Source organism: Muscardinus avellanarius (genome assembly GCF_963383645.1).
Source record: "Muscardinus avellanarius genome assembly, chromosome: 3".
In the NCBI taxonomy this organism is placed as follows: domain Eukaryota; kingdom Metazoa; phylum Chordata; class Mammalia; order Rodentia; family Gliridae; genus Muscardinus; species Muscardinus avellanarius.
The window spans coordinates 145318722-145343098 of NC_137788.1; the positions used below are offsets into that span (position 1 = coordinate 145318722).

General features: G+C 41.5%; 1 protein-coding gene across 1 annotated transcript in view; it reads right to left on the reverse strand.

The window, feature by feature from the left end:
- LOC308260840 (endophilin-A3) overlaps positions 1-24377 on the reverse strand; it is a gene marked incomplete at both ends in the record, with an annotated part of 376419 nt that overhangs the window by 121124 nt on the left and 230918 nt on the right. Inside the window, 3 exons of the mRNA XM_080692395.1 lie at positions 533-607; positions 15760-15886; positions 21341-21577. Coding sequence (XP_080548521.1) covers positions 533-607; positions 15760-15886; positions 21341-21577 — 439 coding nt within the window. The remainder of the gene's footprint in view (positions 1-532; positions 608-15759; positions 15887-21340; positions 21578-24377) is intronic.

A 24377-nucleotide genomic window follows, 5' to 3' on the forward strand; every position in this document is an offset into this window, starting at 1 on the left:
GTTTGCATTCTAAACTTTATTTTGGTTTGGCTGGCATCTGCAGAAGCCTCCTTATTCTCTAAGCAAAAATAGTTTATTTTACATATAACTTGATTTTATCTCCCATGGGAGGATTAATCTCAAACGGTTACTTCTCCAGTGGGACACAAGAAGGAAAAAAATGGTCTAAATAATTTTACTGGTGCTATAGACTATTTCAAAAAAGTGAAGAAGAGGCCAGGCTTGGTGGCGCACACTTGTAATCCCCGCACTTGGGAGGCTGAGACAGGAGGATCGCACAGGTTTTAAGCCACTCTCAGCTACTTAGTGAGGCTCTCAGTAACTTAGTGAGACCCTGTTTCCAAAATATAAAATAGGTCTGGGAGTATAGCCCACAGGTAGAAAGCCACTGATTTCTACCCCGAGTACCACAAAAAAAAAAAAAGAAGAAAAACCCTGAGATGTTTATCTGCCTACCATGAATACAGAAAAAGGGTTTTTGCTTGATTGACTTTCAGGAAATTAAAAAATATTAAGATTAAATTATACTTACAGAGATGGGCAGGTCCTTTGACTGTTATTCTCACACTTCGGCTACCCAAAGGAACAGCGATTGCACTTTCTTCTCCTAGAAAGAGAATTTATAACAAATATAGTAAAACTCATATAACTGAAATGAGCAAGTCAACCAAAACTAGGGCATCTGCAAAACGTTCTTGACTATAATTTATTTTCATCTTACAGTCAAGAAATCTTTGGAAAGCACCAACTATGTGCAAGGCAGATCAGTACTGCTTGTATAATTTATTTAAATGTTTTGAAATAACATTAAAGAAAAGATTTAGGTTAAAAAAAAACTGGGCTCCACCTCAACAGCCCCTCCCCTGTCTCATCCATGTGCTTTGATGGGGGTTCTCAAAATGAGGCCCTCAGTCCAAGCCTGGCAGCACCCACCCATGTCTAACTCTTTTGCTCTACGAAGGCAGAACTGAGTTGTAACAACACAGACCATGCAGCTCCGGAAGCATGAAATAGTCACTAACTGCTCCTCCACAGAAAGCCTGGCAGTTCAAGCCTGGGTAATTACCACTGGATCTCCTGGTCCTCACAAAGCTTTCTGGTTATGTTGCTATATATTCTGCTAATTTTATGCCTACATAGTAATCTAAGCTCATATATGAAAATTTATCCCAGTAGTCCCTTACTGGGACAGCAAGGAGAGCCCAGGTTTCCCCACCAAGGTTCCCTGCCTCATACAAGATGTGTTTGAAGGATTGTTTCTACTGATGTACAATATTATTAATATATTATCACAATATATACTATATTACACTCTAATATTTGTGATATAATGCAGAATATATATATTTATATATATTCAGAAATATATATGCAGAATATATATATGTTTATATATATGTTTATATATATTCTGCATTATATTCTGTGTAAAAGCATGTGTGATATTGTATACACATAATAGTGTGTAATGGGCTGGGCATGGTGGTGCATGCTTGTAATCCCAGCATTTGGGAGGCGGAGACCAGAAGATTGTAGTTCTCAGTTCGCAGACAGCCTCAGCTACTTAGTGAGGCCCTTTGCAACTCAGTGAGACCCTGTTTCTAAAAAAAAAGTAGACTAAAAAATAGGGCTGCGGGTGTAACTCGGAGGTACAATGCCCCTGGGTTTCATCCCTAGTACCTCAAAAAAAAAGTGTGCAGCCGGGCGTGGTGGTGCACGCTTGTAATCCCCGCGCTTGGGAGGCGAAGACAGGAGGATCGCGCAGGTTCGAAGCCAGCCGCACGCGCTGGCTTAGGAGACCCTGTTTCAAAAATATAAAATAGGTCTGGGAGTGTAGCCCGGAGGTAGAAGGGCTTCCAGGAACCCTAGTACCACCAAAAAAAAAAAAAAAAAAGTGTGCAAATGCATAGTACCATGTAATTACACATTAGTAAATAATAGAGTAAGACTTCACTCTTTAACCCTTTAAATGTAAGGGAGTGTTTGCACAGGCATACTGACAATGATTACATCTGGGAAAGGAAGGGAGAGCTAGGGAGGAGGGGAGGAGCAAGGTTTTATATTTTTTTTTAGTTTTCTCTTATGAACATATACTTACTTTAAAATATATAATATAAAATGTGATTTCACTTAAGCTTGAAATTTAAATTAAATTCTTAAAATTAAACATTTTTAAAGAAGGATAAACAAATAAAGACCAGGGGCAAACAGTTTTGCTGTATGAGTTCTACAAAATCTTAAGCAAACAGGTAAATTGAAAGCAAATTGGAAGACAAAAAGGTTGCCAATTAGTGATATAGAACCAGCATGACTTTGCTACCCTAATGCACAAAACAAGTGTATGAGCAAATTTTAATTATGACTATATGTGGGAAATTCTAAATAATACAAAGCAAATAAGCCCCAGGACTGTATCAAAAGAATTCAGTCTACAACATAACTGAAGAGAGTATATTCTAAAAACGAACAACATTGGGAAATGTGTTAATAATGGCTTACAATAACAGATCAAAGAAATTAAATGATATGATAATTTAAATGACTATCAGAAGGTATATAGCTGGGTGTGGTGGCGCACGCTTATAATCCCCGTGCTTGGGAGGCTGAGACAGGAGGAACACACAGGTTCAAAGCCAGCCTCAGCTACTTAGTGAGGCTCTCAGCAACTTCGTGAGACCCTGTTTCCAAATAAAATATAACATAGGTCTGGGAGTATAGCCCGGAGGTAGAAAGCTCCTGGGTTCCACCCCCAGTACCATCAAAAAAATATAATAAAAAAATTTTAAAAAGGTATTTGCTAAAATTCGGCATCCATTACTTATAGTAGTCTTATTAAAGCCAGGGCTAAAATGAGACATCCTCAATTCAATAAAAAATATCAGAAGTCCTGAGCAGACTCAATAGTGAAACATTAGAATTTTTCCCAGCAAAGACGGAGACAAGCAATGATTATCATCAACAGTGCTTTGTCCCCACTGTTCTGAAGTTCCTTGTCAATAGAATTAGAAAATAAACATCCTATCAAAATAAATCTGCAAAGAAAAGGTTAAAAATACCATATCTGTAGGTCACAGGATACTTAAAAGTGAAAAGGAAAAGTATTATAATACAAAAAAGTTCAAGAGATATTCTGACATTAAACAAACTGCTTTTGTAACTTTAAATTAATATTTAATTATATTTCACATAATTTGATATAAATATACTCAAAATATCACATTTATTATTAATTACATTAATATATAGTATTATATACATGTCTATACACATGAAAAAAAAGCACCCAAAACCATTAGCTAACCCAGTAGAAGTGAACATCTCTTGCACTTATGTTGTGCCTTCAAACACCATTTCCAAATAGAAAGACCCAGTACTTCTTAGAGAAATAGGTCAACTCAGGTTTGAGTCAGAAAAAGAACACGATGATACTGGCACATCACTGCCTAACAGAAGCAGCTCTCAAAGACAACTGGAGTCCTGTCAAGAGAACTTGGCATCTACATGACCAGTCTCAAAACTGGGAAAAATGGGACAATTTGAGCATTAATAACAACGGCAACGGAATCATGTGAAATACGCTTAAGCCCGTAAGGTCTCAATCATATTAAAGAATATCATCAGTCACATTTTGAGGATGCAAGGGGTCTGCTCATTGTTCTGAACCTGGAAAATGAAAAATAAGAAGAAAGCATCTATCATGCCCTTCGGTACAAACAGGAGGTTTGCTGTGTGGAGGCAGGAAAATTCAAAGTGAGCCTGGAACACCTGGCTGCTCTAGAACCAAGGCGGGGTTTAAAGTCCAACTGAATGGCGGCGCACACTCATAATCCCAGTACTTGGGAGGCTGAGACAGGAGGATCACAGCTTCAAGGCCAGCCTCAGCTACTTGGTGAGGCCCTCCACAACTTAGACCCTGTTTCAAAATAAAAAGAATAAAAAAATAGGGCTGGGGGTGTAGCTCGGAGGTAGAATGCCTCTGGGTTCAGAATTTATTTTGCCCTCAGTACTGCAAAATTAATTAATTAGCTAATTAATAGTAAAGTCCAACTGAATTATGACTAAAGGAACCAGCAGTCAACTTAGCGTGCTCACTGCCTGGTTCACAGTTTGGACAATTTGAGGCCTCAAAAGAATAACGCCCCTATTATTTAAAAATATTTAATAAACAAAAATGCCTGAATACCAAGCAAGAAATGAGAAAAGAAAAAACAGAAAGTCTTCTTTTCATTTTAACCAGAAGACTGTCTACAAGTGTAGAAGGAATGAAATAATAAGACAAACAACTTGCAGCCCACAGTGTATTTTCTATTTCAAGTAAGGATCATCGATGCAAAAGCAATCAGGAACGACTGTGGCGAAACAGTATTTACAGTTTTCCTCTAGATTTCCTAGAGGAAAACACAGATTACCCAATGGAGGGACCTGCAGGTCACCTTCCTAGGCAAGTGATCAAACTTAGTTTTACTGGCAGAGGGTGGAGTTGAGATCATGGATTTCCTGGTGTCATACAATATGAAGCCTGCGGTATATATATACCACATATGTACACACACTACAGATAGTGTGTGTGTGTTTATATGCTGCATATACATGCTATATATAGTGTGTGTGAACATATGTGTATATATTTGTATATCTGTGTATATATTAGAAAGTGTTTCTGAACCAAACAAAACTTATTTGGGCAGATCAATTGGTCAATTAGGCTTAATACTCTTGAAAAATCTCTAGGAAGTTAGGCTACAGTATCTTTGAGAAGCATTAGTTGTGTGTGTGTGTGTGTGTGTGTGTGTGTGTGTGTGTGTGTGTGTGTATCCCAACCATCACTCCACCAACAATAATACACTCAAGTAAAAGCTTGCAGACCAGAACCCCTGCAATTTTATTTTAGCCCAAATCTCTTGAAATGTTCTTCTGGGTAGAGGGCAATGGAGCCCTTGAAGAGCAATGTGTATTGTGGGCATCCGTGAAGGGCTTAGAACTGGGGTCAGCCTATAAGGGGACCCTGTAAAAGGCTTAATGTCTGGAAAAGTGATCTATACCACACAGTTTTAAGTGCCTTCTCCTAAACTGGAACTTCCTTTTGTTTTTGTAACTCTCCCGAAAGGTTTATAACTTCTGTCTCAGTCTCTAATACTTTTACAGGGCAGTTCCTCCCCCAAAGCTTTATTATACACACACAAATCACCTGGAAAACCTGTTAGAACACAGATTCCTGCCCCACCCAGAGAGACCCTGGTCCAGCAGCTTAGGGTGGAGCCCAGAGACATGTCGGACTAGCAGGCTGTTGGCCTGCTCCTGAGATCTTTGAGGCAGAGGGATGGGAATCCAGAACACAGATGGAGGGATTTGTCAGCCTTGGAAAGGAAGACAGACACTTGAGCCTCCGTAATGGGAGGGAGCAAGAAACGGGTGGTGCCGCTGGGGGGTGAGGTCTCTTCTGGCAACTTCTGCTTTTATTGGGAATTGCAAGTCCGATTCTAAGGCTATATTAAAAGACCCTACTTGCCAATGATGCAGACTCCAGTGGCTGGAACAGAGCAAGTAGAGAAGAGGCTCTTCTGGCCCACCCTACAGTGTCCCTGGCAGCAGGCACGCACCTGGATGCTCTGGGGGGAGGTGGCCCTTGGCTCCTGCTGCACACTTGACTTGCTTGGACTATCCCAAAGCCACTTAATGGAAGTCTTGGTGTGAGATCACTGCTACTGCCACTCAGGGTGCATCTTCCAGGGCTCATTCTTGCCACTCTTTAGATGACGTTTGACCCCTTTTTATTCTGCAAGTTGCTGGGAGAGGCAGTACATGCAGAGAGCAGTGCTAATCACCCTCAGGGCCAGGCAGTCTGGGCTGGGGTTTCCGCACTGCCTCATACAACTGGTGTGTGACTGCGTGTAAGAGGCTTAGCCTCATTTTCATCTGTAAAATTATGGTAATAAGAATATCTGCTTCCTGGGGTTGTGAGTGTTCAATGAGTAATCTCTGCAAAGTCTTGAAAGAAATGGGGTACCCACCAGGGCTTGGGTAAGCACCAGTTATTAAAGTCACACTGAACACTTTCTGTGCCCTGAAACACCAGGCTAAGCGACTGGAGATTAATTACCTTATTTATTCTAATGAAAATCCCTTTCTACAACTAAGGGAACTGAAGTCTTACAGGTTTAAATGACTGATCCATGATTAGATCAAAGAGCCCCTAAGCAGAGAACCAGGGTTTTAACCCACATCTAACCCTTCCACTCCAAGACTAGCTTGCCCCACATAAACGCAAACTCACATGCCTCGTGTGTGTTTGTTACGGACCTTCACTAAATGGGTTTCGTTTGTTTGACTTTGTAATCACTCGCTGAAGGAAGATTAGGCTTGCTTCTACTGACTCCCTCCCACACACGCTCAAAGCCAGCCCTGCTGGTGTGTTTTCTCTGTGTCTCATTTCCTGCTGTACATCATGGCTTTGCAAAGTAGCAAGATGTACAGGAAACGAGTTGTCCACACAATATTACCTAATCAATAAACAGTGCGTCTAGCCCAGAAGGACTGTAATCTAGATCAGATTGCTTATGTTCACTACTGAGACCACAGAGAAGGACACCAACCCAAACATGCGTATTCCAAGGTCATATGGGAAGACGTTCCAGTTACTCTCATTTTGGCAATGTTCCTGTTTTTCTATCCTGGCTTTTATTATGTTGTTGCTTTTTTAACATTGTAGGATTTTTTTTAACTCAATGCAATTTTCGGTCAAATATTTTTCATGTTACTTTCTTTGACCATTTATTTTCTCTGTTATTTAAGCACAGGCGTAGACACACACACACACACACACACACACACACACACACACACACCATTTCCAACAAATAAAGGTGTGTGTGTGTGTATATGTTACTAGGGATTGAACCCAGGGAAGTTCTACTTCTGAGCTATACCCCCAGCCCTGTTTACTTTTTATTTTGAAATAGGGTCTTACTAAGTTGCTGAGGCTGCCTCTCAAACATTGGGGCTAAAGGGGTTACACCACCATGCCTAGCTAAAGAATTATTTTTTTTAAAAGAAAGCTGTCTGAACAAATGCTAACACTAATAATAATTAAACCCTATGGGAAAAATTTAAACAATATATTTTCCTTTAAATTAAGAGAGATAAGAAGTGTGAAAGCATTTTGCCAACTGAAAAGAAAAAGATGTTTGTTAATGCCTTATACCCATAACCTCTGGCACTCCTTAGAGAGTGGACCTTCTGTCACACTGGTGAACAGGGGCTGACAACTTTTCAAAACTCAGGTAATGATATTTGCTTCAAGTTTGTCTGTCCTTCCATGGGTCATGGAAAATTGAAGAGGAGGTCTGTGCAGCCGGAGCCGTCTCCATGCTGCCCTGCAAATGAATGGGGGTTACCTGAGATGTGCCATGGAGCAAGCCGGCAAAGCAAAGGTCAGAAAGGGAAAAAAAAAAAATTAAAGTAGGAACTCAGAGGGGATCTGACTTGGTGAGAACAACCAAGCTGGAAACGGATCCCTCTGCCTCCAGTTCTGACATCCCTTTTTCTGTCCCATCACCGAAGTCAATGACTATCGAATCTGTGAGTGTCCGTGGTCTTTAGCGCCTGTATCTATTGGAGAACACATGCTCCCAACCTCTTTATTCATTGGCTCCAAGTACCTCCAAGAACAGCACAGGCAGAGCGCCTAAAAATGCATATACCTGCCAGGCATGGTGGCACATGCGTAATCCCCGTGCTTGGGAGGCTGAGACAGGAGGATCGCACAGCTGCGAAGCCAGCCTCAGCTACTTAGTGACACTCTCAGCAACTTAGTGAGACCCTGTTTCCAAATAATATATAAAATAGGTCTAGGAGTATAGCCTGGAGGTAGAAGCCCCTTCGTTCCACCCCCAGTACCACCAAAAAATAAAATAAAATAAAATAAAATAAAATAAAATAAAAATAAAAATGTGCTGGCTTTCAGGGTGCTCTAAGCTGCACACTGCAGTGGGGCCTGTGCTACTAGCAAGTTCCATCCAGCTGTTCTCCACCCCGGTGTGACTCTTCTCTTCTGCTGTGTATGTTACATCTAAGAAATCAAGAGCTCAGCAAGAATACAATAGCCATCTGCCTCCTGATTCGACTGGACTGAACTGGCAACTACCAATCGCCTGGGAAGTTTGGCAACGTGATTGTCTGGGTTTACCCCAGGAAATTTGGGTGGGGCCAGAGGACTAGCAGGTGGGCTGAATCCCTAAGGGATTATGATGGAGCACAGAACCAGGATCCAGCAAGCACACCTGGGGCAGGTGGGCTTCTATCCTTGTTCTACCCCCCCACTAATCTCCGTCTTGGTACACACTTCCCCTCCCCTCATCCAGCTGTTCTTGCAAGATAGTTTGGGGGGCTAACATGGGGACTCTGCAGTCAGAACCACTTTAGCCACTCACTGGTGGTGGAACCCCGATCCAGGTCTTTCTTTAACTTTCTTGAGCCCATTTCTCTGTGGGTCAAAGGGGCAGGTTAGGATTGTATCCATCTGGTAGGGTTATGGTAAGGATAAGTCAGGTCATCCATGCGGAAGCCTTAGCTCAGGGCCTCCTGTAGAGAGCAGCATTTTTATTATTGCCCTGATAACTATTATTGCTAATAACCCTAACACTCTGGTTAGTGATGTCAGGCCTCCTGGGTGACTCTAGTGTCACAGGGCTTGGCTGCCACAGTCTGCTTTCCTGTGTAGTGTCCTCAGGAATCACTCTGCAGAGAGGTTGGTCCAGGTGAGTTCTTCCCTTGTTTTTTTGGGAGGGGGGTACTGGGCATGGAACCCATGGGCCATTCTACCTCTGAGCTATACCCCTAGCCCTATTTTTATTCTTTATTTTGAAACAGGGTCTTACTGAGTTGCACAGGGCCCCACTAAGTAGCTGAGGTGGTCCTTGAACCATGATCTCAGCCTCCCAAATGCTGGGATTACAAGCGTGTGCCACCATGCCCAGCTAGCTCTTCTCTTCTGTTCAGGTGAAGGTAACACACCTTTACTGAACACACCAGGTGCCCAATGTTGGGCTAAGTGTGAGAGGCATGTGGGGTGCTCACACAACACAGAGGGCATCGGTGCACAGACGAAACCCTTCCACACACACAGTAACAGTACCATGCACAGGGTAAACAGGAGCACTTTCTGGAAATGAGAGGAGACTTCACACGGACTCAGTATTGCAGTACCTATAAAATTTCCTGGGCCACTTAAACCACCTATGTTAAAATTTTCAGCCAGACAGCCAGGCGTGTTGGTGCATGCTTGTAATCCCCGTGCTTGGGAGGCAGTGACACGCTGGCTTAGAAGACCCTGTTTCCAAATAAAAATGTAAAAATAGGTCTGGGAGTGTAGCCTGGAGGTGGAAGTGCTTCCAGGAACCCCAGTACCACCAAAAAATAAAATAAAAAATTCAGCCAGACATGATGGCATACTTTTGTAATCCCAGTATTTGGGAGGCTGAGACAGGAGGATCACAGGTCCGCAGCCAGCCTCAGCTACTTAGATAGGCCCTCTGCAGTTTAGTGAGACCCTGTTTCAAAATAAAGAATAAAAAATAGGGCTGGGGATGTAGCTCGAAGGCAGAATGCCCCTGGGTTCAATCCCCAGTACCATTAAAAGGAAAAAGTTTTCATTAAAAATTTAGAAAATTTTAACTCCATTGGTTTATATATCTGCCTTTATAACAGTACTACACTGTTTCAATTATTATAGCTTTATATGGTTTGAAATCAGAAAATATACATCTAGCTTTGTTCTTTTTCGAGATCATTTTGGATATCTAGAGTCCATATTCCATATTAGGATAGATTTTTTTCTGAAAAATAAATAAATAAATGTATGATAGTTTCACCTTAAAAAAAGAAAAAAATATTCTCTGGTAAGAAAGAAAGCAAAAAGAAATATTAAAATGTTATCTTTAAGTCATCAAAAGCTTGGTTTCAGACAAATGAAACTGTTATGTGAGATTATCATTGTTAATTTTGGATAAATTGCTATAATACTAGATGTCAACCACTAAGCCAAGCATGGGAAGGAGGGATGGGGAGGGAACAGGGTGGGGATCGGGTAGGGGCTAACTGGGTGAAGTGTGCATATATGTCTACAAAAGTTTTTTTTTTTATCCCATTATATGTATGAATACAGTGCACCAATAAAAAAATTTAGAAAATGTCTTCATATTAAGTTCTAGATCTTATTTCTCTAAACTCCATTCTATTTTTTTACAAGATCTATTTTTTTTTACAAAAAAAGAAGAAATTACTGATATACCCCAAAGACTTGTAGAACTAGAAAGGGTCTCAGAAACCATTCACACTAACAGTCTTACTACGCAGTTGAAAAAGCCAGAGTCCAGAGAACTGAGCTTCCTGCCTAAGATCACAGATTATTAGCAGCCAAGTCAAGGTCATTATAACAGTCTTGGCTTCCAGTCTAGTCCTATTGCACAATCTCATCCAGTCCCACTGAAATCATAACGGGAAGCAGACACATCTCCAGCTAAGTGCATGCACTCATTCGTTCAGTGTTAATTGAGCTCCTAGGATGGGTTCTGTATGGCACTTATCCTAGGAATAAAATGGCCCACACTACACATAGACAGGTGCCTGCTCTTGCAAACCTTACCCGTGGGTGAAGCACATTAAATAAATAAGTCATTACTTCTTGCAATAAAAGATAAGCAGAAGATAGAAGGAAGGGCCAATCAGGGGTAGTGGCAGACCCATGCAAACCCAGTACTTGGGAGGCTGAGACAAGAGGACCATAGGTTTGAGGTCAGTCTTGGCAACATAACATAAATCTCACTACTTAGTGAGACCCTTATTCAAAATAAAAAAAATAAAATAAAATAGAACTTGGGAGTGTAACTCACATTCAATCCCAGTTTAAAAAAAAGAAAAAGAAAAAAAGAAATGAGAAGGGCCTACTATAAATAAAGTCTCTTGGGGACGTGGGACCTGGGTTTACATGTGAGTATATGGCAACCGTGTTAAAGTAGGGGAAGCATATTCCAAGCCCATGGATGGGTTGGTGCAAAGACTCATGGGAGAAAGGGCACTTGAGACTCTAGACTCTTCCAGAAAGTCATTGTGGCTGGAGCCTAGTGAAGGAAGAACAGATGGACACACAAGGGATCAGAGGGGCCCAGGATGCAAGGTTTGGGAAAGATGAACAAGGAGGCAGAAAAAGATGATATGAGAAGACAGGAAGAGTGAGAGACAGTCCGCTTATCATGACAACAAGCACCTCACAGCAGAGACAGTCTTCCTCATCATGGAACAAGTTACACTTGCAGATTGTTTTTGGACATGACAGTCAAGAAACAAACTGTACAACAAAAAAAAACAATAGCAGCCTCATTATCCACCTGACCCAGGGGCCTATCGTCAGGGGCACGGGGCATCCACGAGTGTGGTTGAGAGGTGTGATTATTTTCAGTGTCCAGAGAGGAGGGAGATGCTGGTACCTCAGCTTGGCTTTAGTCCTCACTATACCAACAGGCTTAGCGCCCCGTGTAAAAATGGACCGCGAATCCATAAAAGATAAGCAGATTGTGTACTTATTTTTTTAAACGTATGTGCCTTTACATGGATAAGATCTAAATAAGAAAGAAACCAAGAAATACAGCTAAGTCCCTAAATGTCAAGACTCTCCAAACAGATGTTTGCTTCTTTGTTATTCATGAGCTAGATTTATATAGATAAATATATACTTATATGAAAACATCCCCTTATACCTCACGAATATATGCAGTTACGATTTACTGATTAAAATGATATCAATCTAACAATTTTCTTTCTACTGAGATCCATTAGAGTTTTCTCTGTTTAAAACTTGAGTAGCCTCCAGCTTCCTTTTTCCAACATCCGAAGATATTTATGCCTGTTGTTAGTTTGGTCCCTCTCCTTCTCCCCTGAACAGGAAGTCTGTGTATTGTATTTGGATGGGTTTCTGATTTTTTTTCACAGCAAAAGTTTTGGCTTCAGCCCCTTACACCTTGTGTCTGCCTCACCGCGTGATGGAAAGGCTACCCAACGTGCAGCCTGTGTGCACTCAGCTGGGCTGTGCCAACAGCATCCCGGGGCCACGGTGACTTAGGGAGCCGTGAAGTCAGGGATGCTGGCTTGGCAAGGCCTGGACAGAGAAACCCTGCAGAGTCTGCAGGCCGGTGATGCACACTCAGGGGAAACGTGGCTTCGTTCCCCACCGCTCTTTCACACAAAGCATGATTACAGGGAAGTGCTTCCATATGGCCAAGGGGGAAGCCCAGCCAAAACCGGCTTTAGCTGGCCAGTTGCAGAGTGGTAACAGACACGAAGGGGCTGTAATGAGAAGCAAGACCGCCAAGCACCATGGTTCCATGCAGGAAGGATCTCTGCCCTCTTCAGCCTCAGCCCTGCACATGTGTACAGAACCTAGTGAATGCCAGCATCCGGAGGGCTGCCCCCAGTTACACCACGTGGCACCAAAGGGCCTGAGCACTTTTATGATACTTCCAGTGCCAATACCTCCATACTCATCAGGAGATCTCATTCCCCTTCCTTCAGAGAAACCAATCAAAATATTCAATATCTTAGGGACTCTTAACCTGGAATGTCCTGAATGAACATCATGAGTCTGAAAACTTTCTACCCTCAAAATAAACAATGGCAAATAGGGGGCTTTTAAGCATTTATGCATTTTTCCTGGATAGAAAAGGCCCAGCTTTCAATAGATCTTCAAAAGGATTTACAATCCAAAGGCTGAAAAGTCAATGGGAGAAAAAGAAAGGTAGAGGGAGAGATGGAGTTGGGGGTATGCACGGCCTTGCCAGGAGAACTGTGAACGGCACATAGACCAGCCCCTCTACACAGCCCTCTGCAGTCCTGTTCCTTTGAATTCCAGGGCCTCCTCTCCACATTTCTCCAAAGAAAATTGTTTTCTTAAAACAATCTCACTAGGCTTCTATCCTGGTTTATTAGAATTATCTCAGTGTCTCATCTCTCTTGGATCCTGACAAGATAGGTCTTCTCTGACAAAATTTCCAACCGCGGACCAGCGTTTCTGCGGCTGCTGAGCTGCCTGTCATGATCAGCCATGTTTCTCTTACCCACGGGCCTCCTTTAACTCTCCACAGTTCAGCCTGTCTCTTCAGACTGTCTTTCCAGACCTGAGTTCATACTCTATGGTTTCTTCTGTAGTTCCCTTTTTCATGATATTTCCAGTGCCAATCCCTTCATACTCATCAGGAGATCTCTTTAAAAAAAAAATCCTCAGATGGTTGGGTTTAATCCCAGTACTTGGGAGGCTGAGACAGGAGGATCACAGGTGTGATGCCAGCCTCAGCAACTTAGCAAGACCCTATTTTAATATAAAAAAAGGGTAGCTCAGAGGTAGAATGCCCCTGGGTTCAATTCCTAGTACCAACAAAAAAACAAAAAATCCTCAGCTGGATCAATTATTGATCTTAAAATCTGTTTACAAATATTCACATTGATGTGATGTAGGAGTTGTGATGTCCTTTGGTACCCATGTGAGTAACATTTCTAATAAAATACGGCTAGCATTTCTGAGCACTCTGTAGGAGCCAACCATGTGATGTGCTTAGCATGGTCTGATTTATATAGTCCCAACAGCAACTCTACCAGGCAGTGCTGTTGTTATCCTCAGTCTGTGCTGACTATTGTTACTTCCAGTTTAAAATGGGAAAACCAAGATGCACTTGGAAGTTAGATCATTTGCCCTGATTACTCAGCTGCTAAGGGACAGGCCTGGGATCTTTACCCAGGCAGTCTTGTCCCAGAGCCCCAATTTCTTAGCCCCTTTTCTTATGTTGCATCTTATAATTAATTTTCTGAGCTGTTTCTTAACATCTACAGCCCATATTTTCCCCAATTGTAAAGATGGGCTTGACAAAATTAAAGCTATAATATAAGAGTGCTGGTAGAATTAAATAATGTATCTGGAGAGAAATTTGGGGATTATAAAGCATTATATCAATATTAGTAACCACAGAATGGATGGAATACTAAGTACTTAGGTTCCCACGTCCTTAGAAGCAAGGGGGCCATGTGCTGCAGTTCTTATCAATGAGCAAAAGTTCTGAGGAGGACTTTCCTTCCTGGATAAAAGACACAATACCGAGAGAAAGCCTGTACACTACCTGTACACTCACTTCTTCCCTATTATCAGGGAGATGAAAGAGATGTTTAAATGTTCAATATTGACTTTGTCTCCATGGAGATGGAGCCACCATCGCAGGACATGCAAAGAAAGGAGCCTGGCTCCTCAAAGACCCTGGGATGGCTCCCAGGAGGGTCTGCCCACCCCAGACTTGTCATTCATTACATGAGGCACATAGACTCGAAGGTACTGCTCAAACCAAACAGTCTGCTTCATGCTAGTTCTGATAGTCTCCATTCAAAGAATTACCAAACTGCTGATTCCACCTCCTGCACATTTCTCCAATGCTGCTTCCTCTGCATCCTGTTATTGCAAATACCCTTGAGTGTTAACAAAGCTGTTTGGATTCCCTGCATCCAGGCTCACAACACAAGTGTCCTAGCCTCCACATACTGCTGGAATTGATTTTTTTAATTTTTTTTTTTACTAAAACACAAGTATAATTGCATCACCCTACCACCCAAATTTCTTTAATGACTCCACTTAACTAGAAATACAAAGTATGATCAGAAAGGCTGACTCCTGCGTGCCATTCTGTTGATCCCCCCATATGCAATGAGCACTCGGGACCTGAGCAATTCAGCAACAGGTCCTCAGAAAAGCCAGGGTTTCTTCTCATGCCACAGCAACTCTGTTTCCTCTGCCTAGAAGATTCTCCCTGACTTCTTCCCCACCCCCATAACGTTCTCCCCATATGGCAAAAACATAAGATCCCTAACTTCATAAGGTACATCAAAATAAATTCAAATGAACAGAAGATTTAAAAGGAGAAAACTCCACGTAAGTACTGGCTTAAGACACGCATGGATAATTTCTTCCCCTTTAAAGTAGCAGTCACAACAAACTACAAGCCGAGCACCAAATTCAGCCAGCAGCCAACATTTGCAAATAAAGTTTTATTGGTGCACAGCTGTGCCCACCCGCACACATGTTGTCTGTGGGTGCTTTGCACTGTAATATTGGTGTTGAATGGCTGGGACATGTCCCCAAAAGCCTAAAATGTTAACTAGATGGTCCTTAACACAGAATAGTTATGAACCACTGAAATTATTTTTTAAAAGCAGGCATTATCGAAAGGAAGAGATGAAATCTTCTGAATACATAAAACTAAGAAACTACTGGGACTACACACACAATTATTCAAAGTCAAATTACAAACTGGAAACCACATTTGAAATATGTATTCAAACAAAAGCTTAGCATTCATGATATGTTATATGTTCACAATAGAAAGGAAAAGGCCAGCAAATAAAAAAACAGATAAGTAGCTGCAATGGATAACTGAAAAATAAGAAAGTGTAAATGGGGAATAAATATAGAGCAGTATTTTCTACCTGGTTAGCAACCTAGGAAGGCAGATAAAAGAAATTCATTCTTTACAATGTACATTTTTTTTTTTTTAAATAGCAATACTTTGGGTTGGAAAGTTTCGAGGAAACAAGCAATCTTCGAAGACATGACAGGAACCAAAATTTCATATGCATTTTTTGGAAAGAAATTTGACTTTTAGAAAATTGGTCAAAGTTACTTCCAACCCAGGAAGCTTAGCATTAGAGAAATGTTCTTCTAGTACCACCTACTTTTCTCAGGAGACACATGAGCCTTGGACTGTCCCCGCACCAGCCTGCAGGTGGAGCCGTCGCCAGCGCAGACACCGCAGCTGTCCTCCTTGGCCTGGCTGCCCAGCTGCCGGTCACAGCCCACCGCCTGAAGAAAGGACCAGAGGGTGAGCTGCTGTGCAGAGAGGCCCAGCTCCACTGATACACATAGGACCTTGATGATGTTGTCCTTTGGATTTTCATTGACCCATTATAATTGTGCATGACAGAGAGATTCCTAGAGATACACTCATGAATACACATACTATTATTTGATGCTCTCTTCTCTCTGCCCTACCTGTGCATGATGGAGAGATTCCTAGTGATACAGCCCCGAATGCACAGAGCATCATTTAATCTGTTTCCATCTCCTTGCCTCCCTCCCCTGCCTATTTCCTTCCATTCCTCTAGTGGTCCCTCCTAATTTTTATGAGATTATTTTCCTTTTTTTTTTTCTATCTTCCATTTATAATGAAAAGTAGGTAGCCTTTAATCTTCTTTTCTTTTCCTTCTTTCTTTTCTTTTCTTTTTTTTTTTTTGTGGTACTGGGGATGGAACCCAGGGGCATCCTACCTCCGAATTATACCTCTAGCCCTACTTTTTATTCTTTACCTTAAAACAGGGTCTCATACATTGCAGAAGGCCTCATTAAGTAGCTGAGGCTGTCCCAGAACCTTGATCCTCCTGTCTTAGCCTCCCAAGCACTGGGGTTAGTGCCACCATGCCCAGCAGCCCTTTGTTTTCTGAGTCTGGATGAACTCACTTTGTATGACGTTGTCCAGTTTTATGTATGTTCCTGCAGATAACATAATTTTTTTTTCTTCTTTATGGCTGAGTAGAGCTCCACTCTGTGTCTGCACCACATCGACTTTATCCACTCATCTGTTGACAGACACCTATGTTGTTTCCATAATTTGGCTGTTGTGACATGTGGGGCTATAAACATGGGTATGCATGTACCAGTGCAGCAGGCTGACTTTAATTCTTTTGGAAAGATACCTAGGTTCATGGGTTGGCTCTCCTTTATGAAAACACTGATTTATATACCTGAATGAGGAAAAATCTCAAGAGTACAATGTCATTTAGATAATTCTTCTACAAGGCTGCCAAAAAGAATGGAAGCTGTCCCTCTAGCCCCACTCTTTTTTATCTATATTTTGTGTATGTAATATGAAATGAAACATTATAAGTGCTGTTTCCTTCTTCTGCCTTATCCTTACCTCTCACCCCTAACTGTCCCATTCTCTCATCCCCCCCCCCAAACAACAGCTCTCTAAATCTGATGGATGGGTCTGCGATATCCTCTCATACCTCTACTTTGACTTCTAGGTATCCATGTCTCTCTTTATTCTATATCTCAAATCTCTTTATCATAATCTGTACATATATATCTCTACCCCTATTTCATATCTACATATTAATAAACGTTTTTTTGGTGGTACTGGGGTTCCTGGAAACCCTTCTGCCTCTGGGCTACACTCTCAGACCTATTTTTTATATTTTAATTTGGAAACAGGGTCTCTTAAGCCAGCGAGGCTGGCTTTGAGCCAGCTTGATCCTCCCGTCTCCGCCTTCCAAGCACGGGGATTACAAACGTGCGCCATCACACCCGGCCTATTAATAAACATTTTTAAAACAGAAGAAATAGGTAAGATGAAATAGGTAATAAATAGGTAAGATGTCTCACATAGATTATGTTTATACTAGCTGCTCTTGATGGCACAGGCCTGTAATCCCAATACTTGGGAGGTTGAGAGGAGAAATATGGGTTTGAAGCCAGACTCAGCAATTTAGCAAGGTTCTCATAAACTTAGTGAGTCTCTGTTTCAAAATATAAAATAGAAAAATAGAAAATAGGGCGTGAGAGAATGCCCTTGGATTCAAACTCCAGTACCACCAAAAAAAAAAAAAATTCATACTGTTATCTTTCAGCGTCTTGTGAGTTGTGATGTGTCTGTATGTATCTGATAGACTGTAATCTTCCATCGAGGCAAAAAAAAAGTCTGTGTTTTACATATTTTTTTCACTTCAAAAGTGTCTTTTACACTATGTGTGTCCAACAACATTAACTGGTGTGATGGTTTCCCTCTGCTTCTACACTCGTCCAGCTCTAATTAGGTTATAAACCAGTGTGCACAGGTGGGAACAGCCCACAGACACATCCTGACCCCTCTGTGCCTTTCAGAGACAAGATGTGGACCAATTCAGAGATTGCCTTTCCTCTCCTAGAACAGAGACGGCAACGTCACCAAGCACTTCGCGGGGACCTAGCAGAGATTAAGTGAGGAGATACATGTGAAACTCTTGGTGTTGTGACTGGAACGTGACAAGGGCCCAGCAATAGAGGGAGCTTTTATGGCTTCCCTCTGCTTTTCACTGTGGCTCCAGACAGGACGACTGGCCCCTGTGCTTTGATCTAAGGAGGTGCTGAATCAGACTCTGCGCCCAAGGTGTTGAAGAGAGAACACAACTGGAGCAAGCTCAAACCACATCTGTAGACTATTCTTTCCAAAAATGTGGTGTTGAAGGGAAGGAGTAAGATTAAATGAAGTTTTCAGGGAGGAGAAGAAAAGTTCGGAGGAAGTTTAGGGAGTATCCTGTGCTTGGGGACACTTCGAATTCACAAAGGGCCGTAGCTCCGAGGAAAGGGTCTGCATTTGCTGTGTGTATTTCCAAATAGCTAAAGCTGTAAGTTTAAGAATAACTTAGTTCAATATGAGAAAGTCTGAAAAAGCAGAGACATCTTGGCAGGAAAAGTGGAGTGCGGATTAAATTACTGGGTGAGTAGCTGAGACCAGTTGTTGTCCAAGAGCCTCTGACCCTGCTTACATGGTTTTATGGAGATGATAATAAAATATTAGTGATAACAGTTGGTTTTCACTGAATTTTTACCATGTTCCTGGCATTTTGCCACGCACGGTGCCCATGCTACTTCATTTAATATTTACAACAATCTTATGACCCAAGAGATACCTCGATCTCCGTTTTATAAGTTAGGCCTCTAAACCTTACCGAGGTTCAGTGACTTGCCAGCATCACACAGCGAATACCTAGTGTCAGTAATAGTTTTAAAGCTCAGGCCAGCTGACACCAGCATCTTAGCACTCTGCTACACCTCTTCCACCTTTAGGGTCCACAGATGAACAATGAAGGTTCCAGTGACCCAGGACGTCACATGAATATTTACACGTGGAACATGATTGATTGACCACGAGTGATTGATTTTGGAAACATACTTGTATGGCTGGGATTCGACCAATGAGTAACTGTGTTCAAGCAACTTTCTCCATGGGGAATAATTCTACTAAGAAATTACAGAAACCCGCTTCCTGGGCCAAGTGCTGTCCTCACACGTCCCTGTCCCTGAGCACTCTGCATTTAATGAGAAACGAGAATCGCCTTCTATCTGGCAATCCAGGAAGGGTGTGGGCTCAGGAGATAGGATGGGCTTATTTTGAAGAGTGTCCGGGGTCTTGCAAAATCTTGGGCAATCAAATTCCTCCCCGATCATTTATATTTGCTTCATAATTTTTTAAGGTTAAAACTCATCCAAATCTTACAGCCAAATAAAGCATGTGAAAACATCACAGAAAAATGGTATTTGAAAAGAAAGTCTGGCTGCCTGGTGATTCATAGAGCGTAACCCAGGGCTGCCCTTAAAATTGATGGACAATTGAATGTTGGCTGTCATAGCCTACCATAATCAACAGTAAGCAACTTTTTAAAAATTTCCTGGAGCACCGCCAACTTCTGTGACATCTCCTTATGTCTCTAACTGTAGTGATTTAATTAGTAAAATAATTTATAACATAAACAAAGTATGTTAACAGCTATTAACCATTTTCTGCACAAAGTAGAAATTATGAAGACAAGATTCTCATCTTATAATATAGTTAATGAGACAAGTTACAAGATAGGGCAGAACATAAACAAGTATTTTTATTTTATATATATATATATATATATATATATATATATTTGGTGGTACTGGGGTTCCTGGAAAACCCTTCTACCTCCAGGCTACACTCCCAGACCTATTTTTTATAATTTTTTATTTGGAAACAGGGTCTCCTAAGCCAGCGTGGCTGGCTTCGAACCTGTGCGATCCTCCTGTCTCTGCCTCCCAAGCGCGGGGATTACAAGCGTGCGCCATCATGCCCGGCTATAAACAAGCATTTTTAATGTATGAGCAGTGTTGGGGGGAATAAATATTCATCTATGAATCATCACTTGAGCTAGGAATTATTTGAGAGTTCCTACATATGACTTCCTAATCAACTTCTTAAAAGAAGAAAGAGTTTAAATAAGTGCCACTAATCCAAATTAAGCAAAATATAAATTTTATAGACAAGTATAATGTGGTGCTGGGAACTGAACCCAGGGGCATTCCCCTTCCAAACTACACCCCATACTAATTTTATTTTTTATTTGGAAACAAGAGCCTCGCTAAGTTTTTGAGGCTGGCTTTGAAGCTGTGATCCTCCCATCTCCGCCTCCCTAGGTTCTAGGATTACAGATGTACCACCACGCCCAGCGTGATGAATCTAATTTAGTCCCTCCAGACCAAATAATTTTTTGAATTAACTTCTATTTGAGATCTCTGAAAATTGGGTTATATCTGAAAGAAAATTTCTAATATTTCTGGCTTAAAAAAAAATCCATCTTCGGAGGAGCTGTGGGAGTCATTAGAGATATGCGAAACCACTTAGTCTCGTTCAGCCAGAAAGAGACTTACTTCTCACACCCACAGGAAGTTACCTGTGCTCACTAACTTACTGCCTCTGACCAATAAAATATGAGACTAAATGATCTTGGTCACTTCTATGAGAAACTTTAAGGGTCAGTGCATGACTCCCAAGAGCTCGTCTTCAATACTGTGGCTATTATGTAAAAAAATGTTTGCAAATAAGATCTCCTGCTGGGTGAATAGCATTAGTGAGAAGTAGCCTGTAATATACATTACAAATATACATTTATAATTATATATACAAATTAATTTATAATTATAAATACAAAATATATTTTTTGTAGTGGGAATACCAAGGGCACTCTACCCTGGAGCTACACCCCCAGCCCTCTTTTATTTTGAAAGAGTGTCTCACTAAGTTGCTGAGGCTGGCCTTGAACCTATGCTCCTCCTGTCTCAGACTTCCCAGTACTAGGATTAGAGGCTTGTGCCATCATGCTTGCCCCTGTAATTGTTTTAAGCCATTGAGTTTAGGATTGTTGGTTTCTACAGCAAAACCTTGCCTATGTCACAGGAGTATAATTCAATCCTTCAAGCAGAAAACATGGTTGTTAACAGCAGGGCAATTTTATGAGGTGGATGTCTTACATGCCAATCTAGAAATCTGGTTACTCAAAACAAAACAAAAAAACAAAAAAAAAAACACAACTCCTTGTATTGGTGCATAGTTGCCCCGGCCACAAGAAACACTCCTTATCCAATTCGCTGCTGCTCACCCCCTCACCAGGACTCCTGAGCATGACAAGCACAGAGGGAAAGATGTGCTTGTGTGATGGAACCAGGTCCTGGGCGGCGTGGGAGGCAGGTGCAGCTTACCTGGCAGATGCCGCTGATGCACATGTCCAGGGAAGCGGTGTTGCAACGCGTCCCATCCAGCACTTTGGGCGCCAGCTCCACCACCAAGTTCTGCCCCCGTGCGTGGCACTTGAGTGTGCAGGGTCCAGCAGGATCGTTGTACCGGGGAAGCCACTCATAATAACGGCCCTGATACTGCACGTCGTTGTAGGCAGAGCACTGCTGGGCTCTGAAATCCTCTGCGTCCGGAGGGCAGTCCTGGAGGCAGAGCAAGGGGGCAGAGCAAGGAGCATTATGCTGACCCATCATCCCATGCAGGGCCAGCAGAGGGCTGAGCAAGGCTCCCAGATGCCAGGGGAGCAGACCCACCTCCCTCTCCTGGGAGTCACCTCATCTTTTCATTGTTTCCTCTTAAACTAGAAATCGATAACTGTGAAGTTCTATGAGAACTCTGCAATAAAATCTCCATAGGGGCTCAGCTTACTGATCTTATCGCCCTTTTATCCAGGTAATTTTTTCCAGATATTTAAAGCTGACAATACTTGGACACCAAACTTTGCCCTCCTTTAACAATCTTAGATATGAATTTCCAAATGCAATACCTGGTCTCCTTCCTTTAGAAACAGGGGAAACTAAATGACTTTCGTTTTTTCCAGGTGGTTCAAAGTCTTCCCTGAAACACTAATTAGTCTCCATACCTACAGGAGACATTTCAGTGGGAAGGATTTTTTTTTTCTTTTTTTTTCTTTTTTTTCCTCGATTTTAATCCTAAACTGTTGTACTGGGCGAGACTGCCTAGTACTTTGTCTTCTTGTTGTTTATTTCATCCACCTTTTTTTTTTTCTGTCAGTTCCACTCATGGTCTTCACTGGTCCTAAACCCCGCCCCCACTTGGCTGCAGGATAGACAGCTGATGGCTGATGATGTAGCTTGATCAAACTCTCTCTACACCAGAAGTACATACCAGTGAATACCTAGGGCACTCTCCTAGTACCAGTAAGAAGCCCTCGCACAAGTACTGATTACTCGGGGGTCTTCTGACTAGATTTTGATTCACCCCTCCAGACATTTCCAAAGCAAAAATTCTTATACCTAAATCTTTATTTTTTTTTTATTTTTATTTTTTGCAGACCTAGGGATTGAACTCAGGAGCATTCTGCCTCCAAGCTACACCCCCAGCCCTACTTTTTATTCTTTATTTTTATTTATTTATTTATTTATTTTGGTGGTACTGGGGTTCCTGGAAGCCCTTCTACCTCCGGGCTACACTCCCAAACCTATTTTTGCATTTTTATTTGGAAACAGGGTCTCCTAAGCCAGCCCGCGGGGCTAGCTTCGAACCTGCGCGATCCTCCTGTCTCTGCCTCCCAAGCGCGGGGATTACAAGCGTGCGCCACCACGCCCGGCTTATTCTTTATTTTAAAAGAGGGTCTCACTAAGTTACAGAGGGCTCACTAAGTAGCTGGGGCTGGCAGCGAACTTGCGATCCTCATGTCTCAGCCTTGCAAGTATTGGGATAACAAGTGTGCACCACCACACCTGGCTATCTGAATCTTTATACAGAGCTTAGTTATTTCCCAAGGAATAGTTTGTAGATACAAATTTCTGAGCAAAAGTATATGCATGCTTTATAGACTATTCAAAATAGTGTCAAATTGCCCTCCAGAAAGATATTATTACTATTACTATTATTATTATCTCATGTAAGTTTCATTTTCTCATTACTCGTTCACAGTTTGCAGTTAGAAATTTCTAAAGTTTTCCAAGCTAAAGTATAAAATAGAATTCCATTGCTTTCACTTGTATTTGAACTTTTTATCATTTAAGTTTAATATATTTTCATGTATACATGTATTCTTATCAATTCTTCAAATTTCTCGTGTTTTATGTCCTTTATTCATTTATCTACTGGATGGGTTGTCTTTTATAATTTATAGCAGATAAAAACTCTTAAACTTCATAGTGAAGCTATCAAATTTTGTCATTTAAATTAAACTTTTTTTTCCATTTGATTTTGCTTTTAGCACTTTGTGAAGTTGAGAGATCTTAAATTGTTATTTAGTCAACTCTATTAATATCAACCTTTTAAGTTTCCTATTATGTTTTCTTTCTGTTTGAGTGCCTATTCAGTTTCTTCCCTTTTTTGGGGGGACATGGGGTATTGGGAGTTAAATCCAGGGTTTTATACATGCTAGACAAATACTCTGCCACTGACCAGCCCTTTATTAAAATTTTATTTTGAGACAGCATCTCACTACATTTCCAAGCTGGCTTTGAACTTGGGATCCTTCGGCTTCAGCTTCCCAAGTAGCTGAGATCACAGATCCGGGCCACCATGCTTGGTTTTCTTTATTAAATGTTACAAATGTTTTTTCTTATTCTGCCCTGAGGATAGATAAATATCTTAAATGCATGTTCCTAGTTCCTTTTTCAGATTGAAAATTATATTTAGCTCTTTCTTTTATCTGCAATTTATTCAAATGAATGAAGTAATGTAAAAATCTACTTGTATTTTCCCCCACAAATAGATACTAGTACAACTTTAGCCAGGATTTTAAAACTGGTCAAAACGTCTTTCATTTCTCCTCTTTTTACTACTTGACTTTCTTGAGTTTTACTGTGTGTATATGTTTGGCCTTTACAAAGTGCCCCAAATCCTTTTTGGAAGTAAGTAGAGGATAAATGATATAATTAACAAACTGTCTTCTGGAACTAGTTGTTTTGCTATGAAACATTCCTAAATCCTCTATTATAGCCACATTTTTTGTTGCTGGGTGAAATCTTAACTCAGTCACACCTATGAAAGCAAGTAAAACTGAGGGAGACCGAAATTGGATGACTGATTTCTCTCTTGAAAAAAGGGACTTTGTCCTCCATCTGGCCATAGGAAAGATCAATGATAAACTGGCCTCACCTCCTTCTTCTCTAGCTGAGGCCCCTTTTCTCTGACTCTTTGAAAGTAAGGAGCAGTGGGCGGCTCCCCAGTGGAGGCCCGCAGGTGGGGCTATCACTCTCCAGGGCCTGACTGTGCTGGCCTTCTCAGTCCAGATGGCCAAAA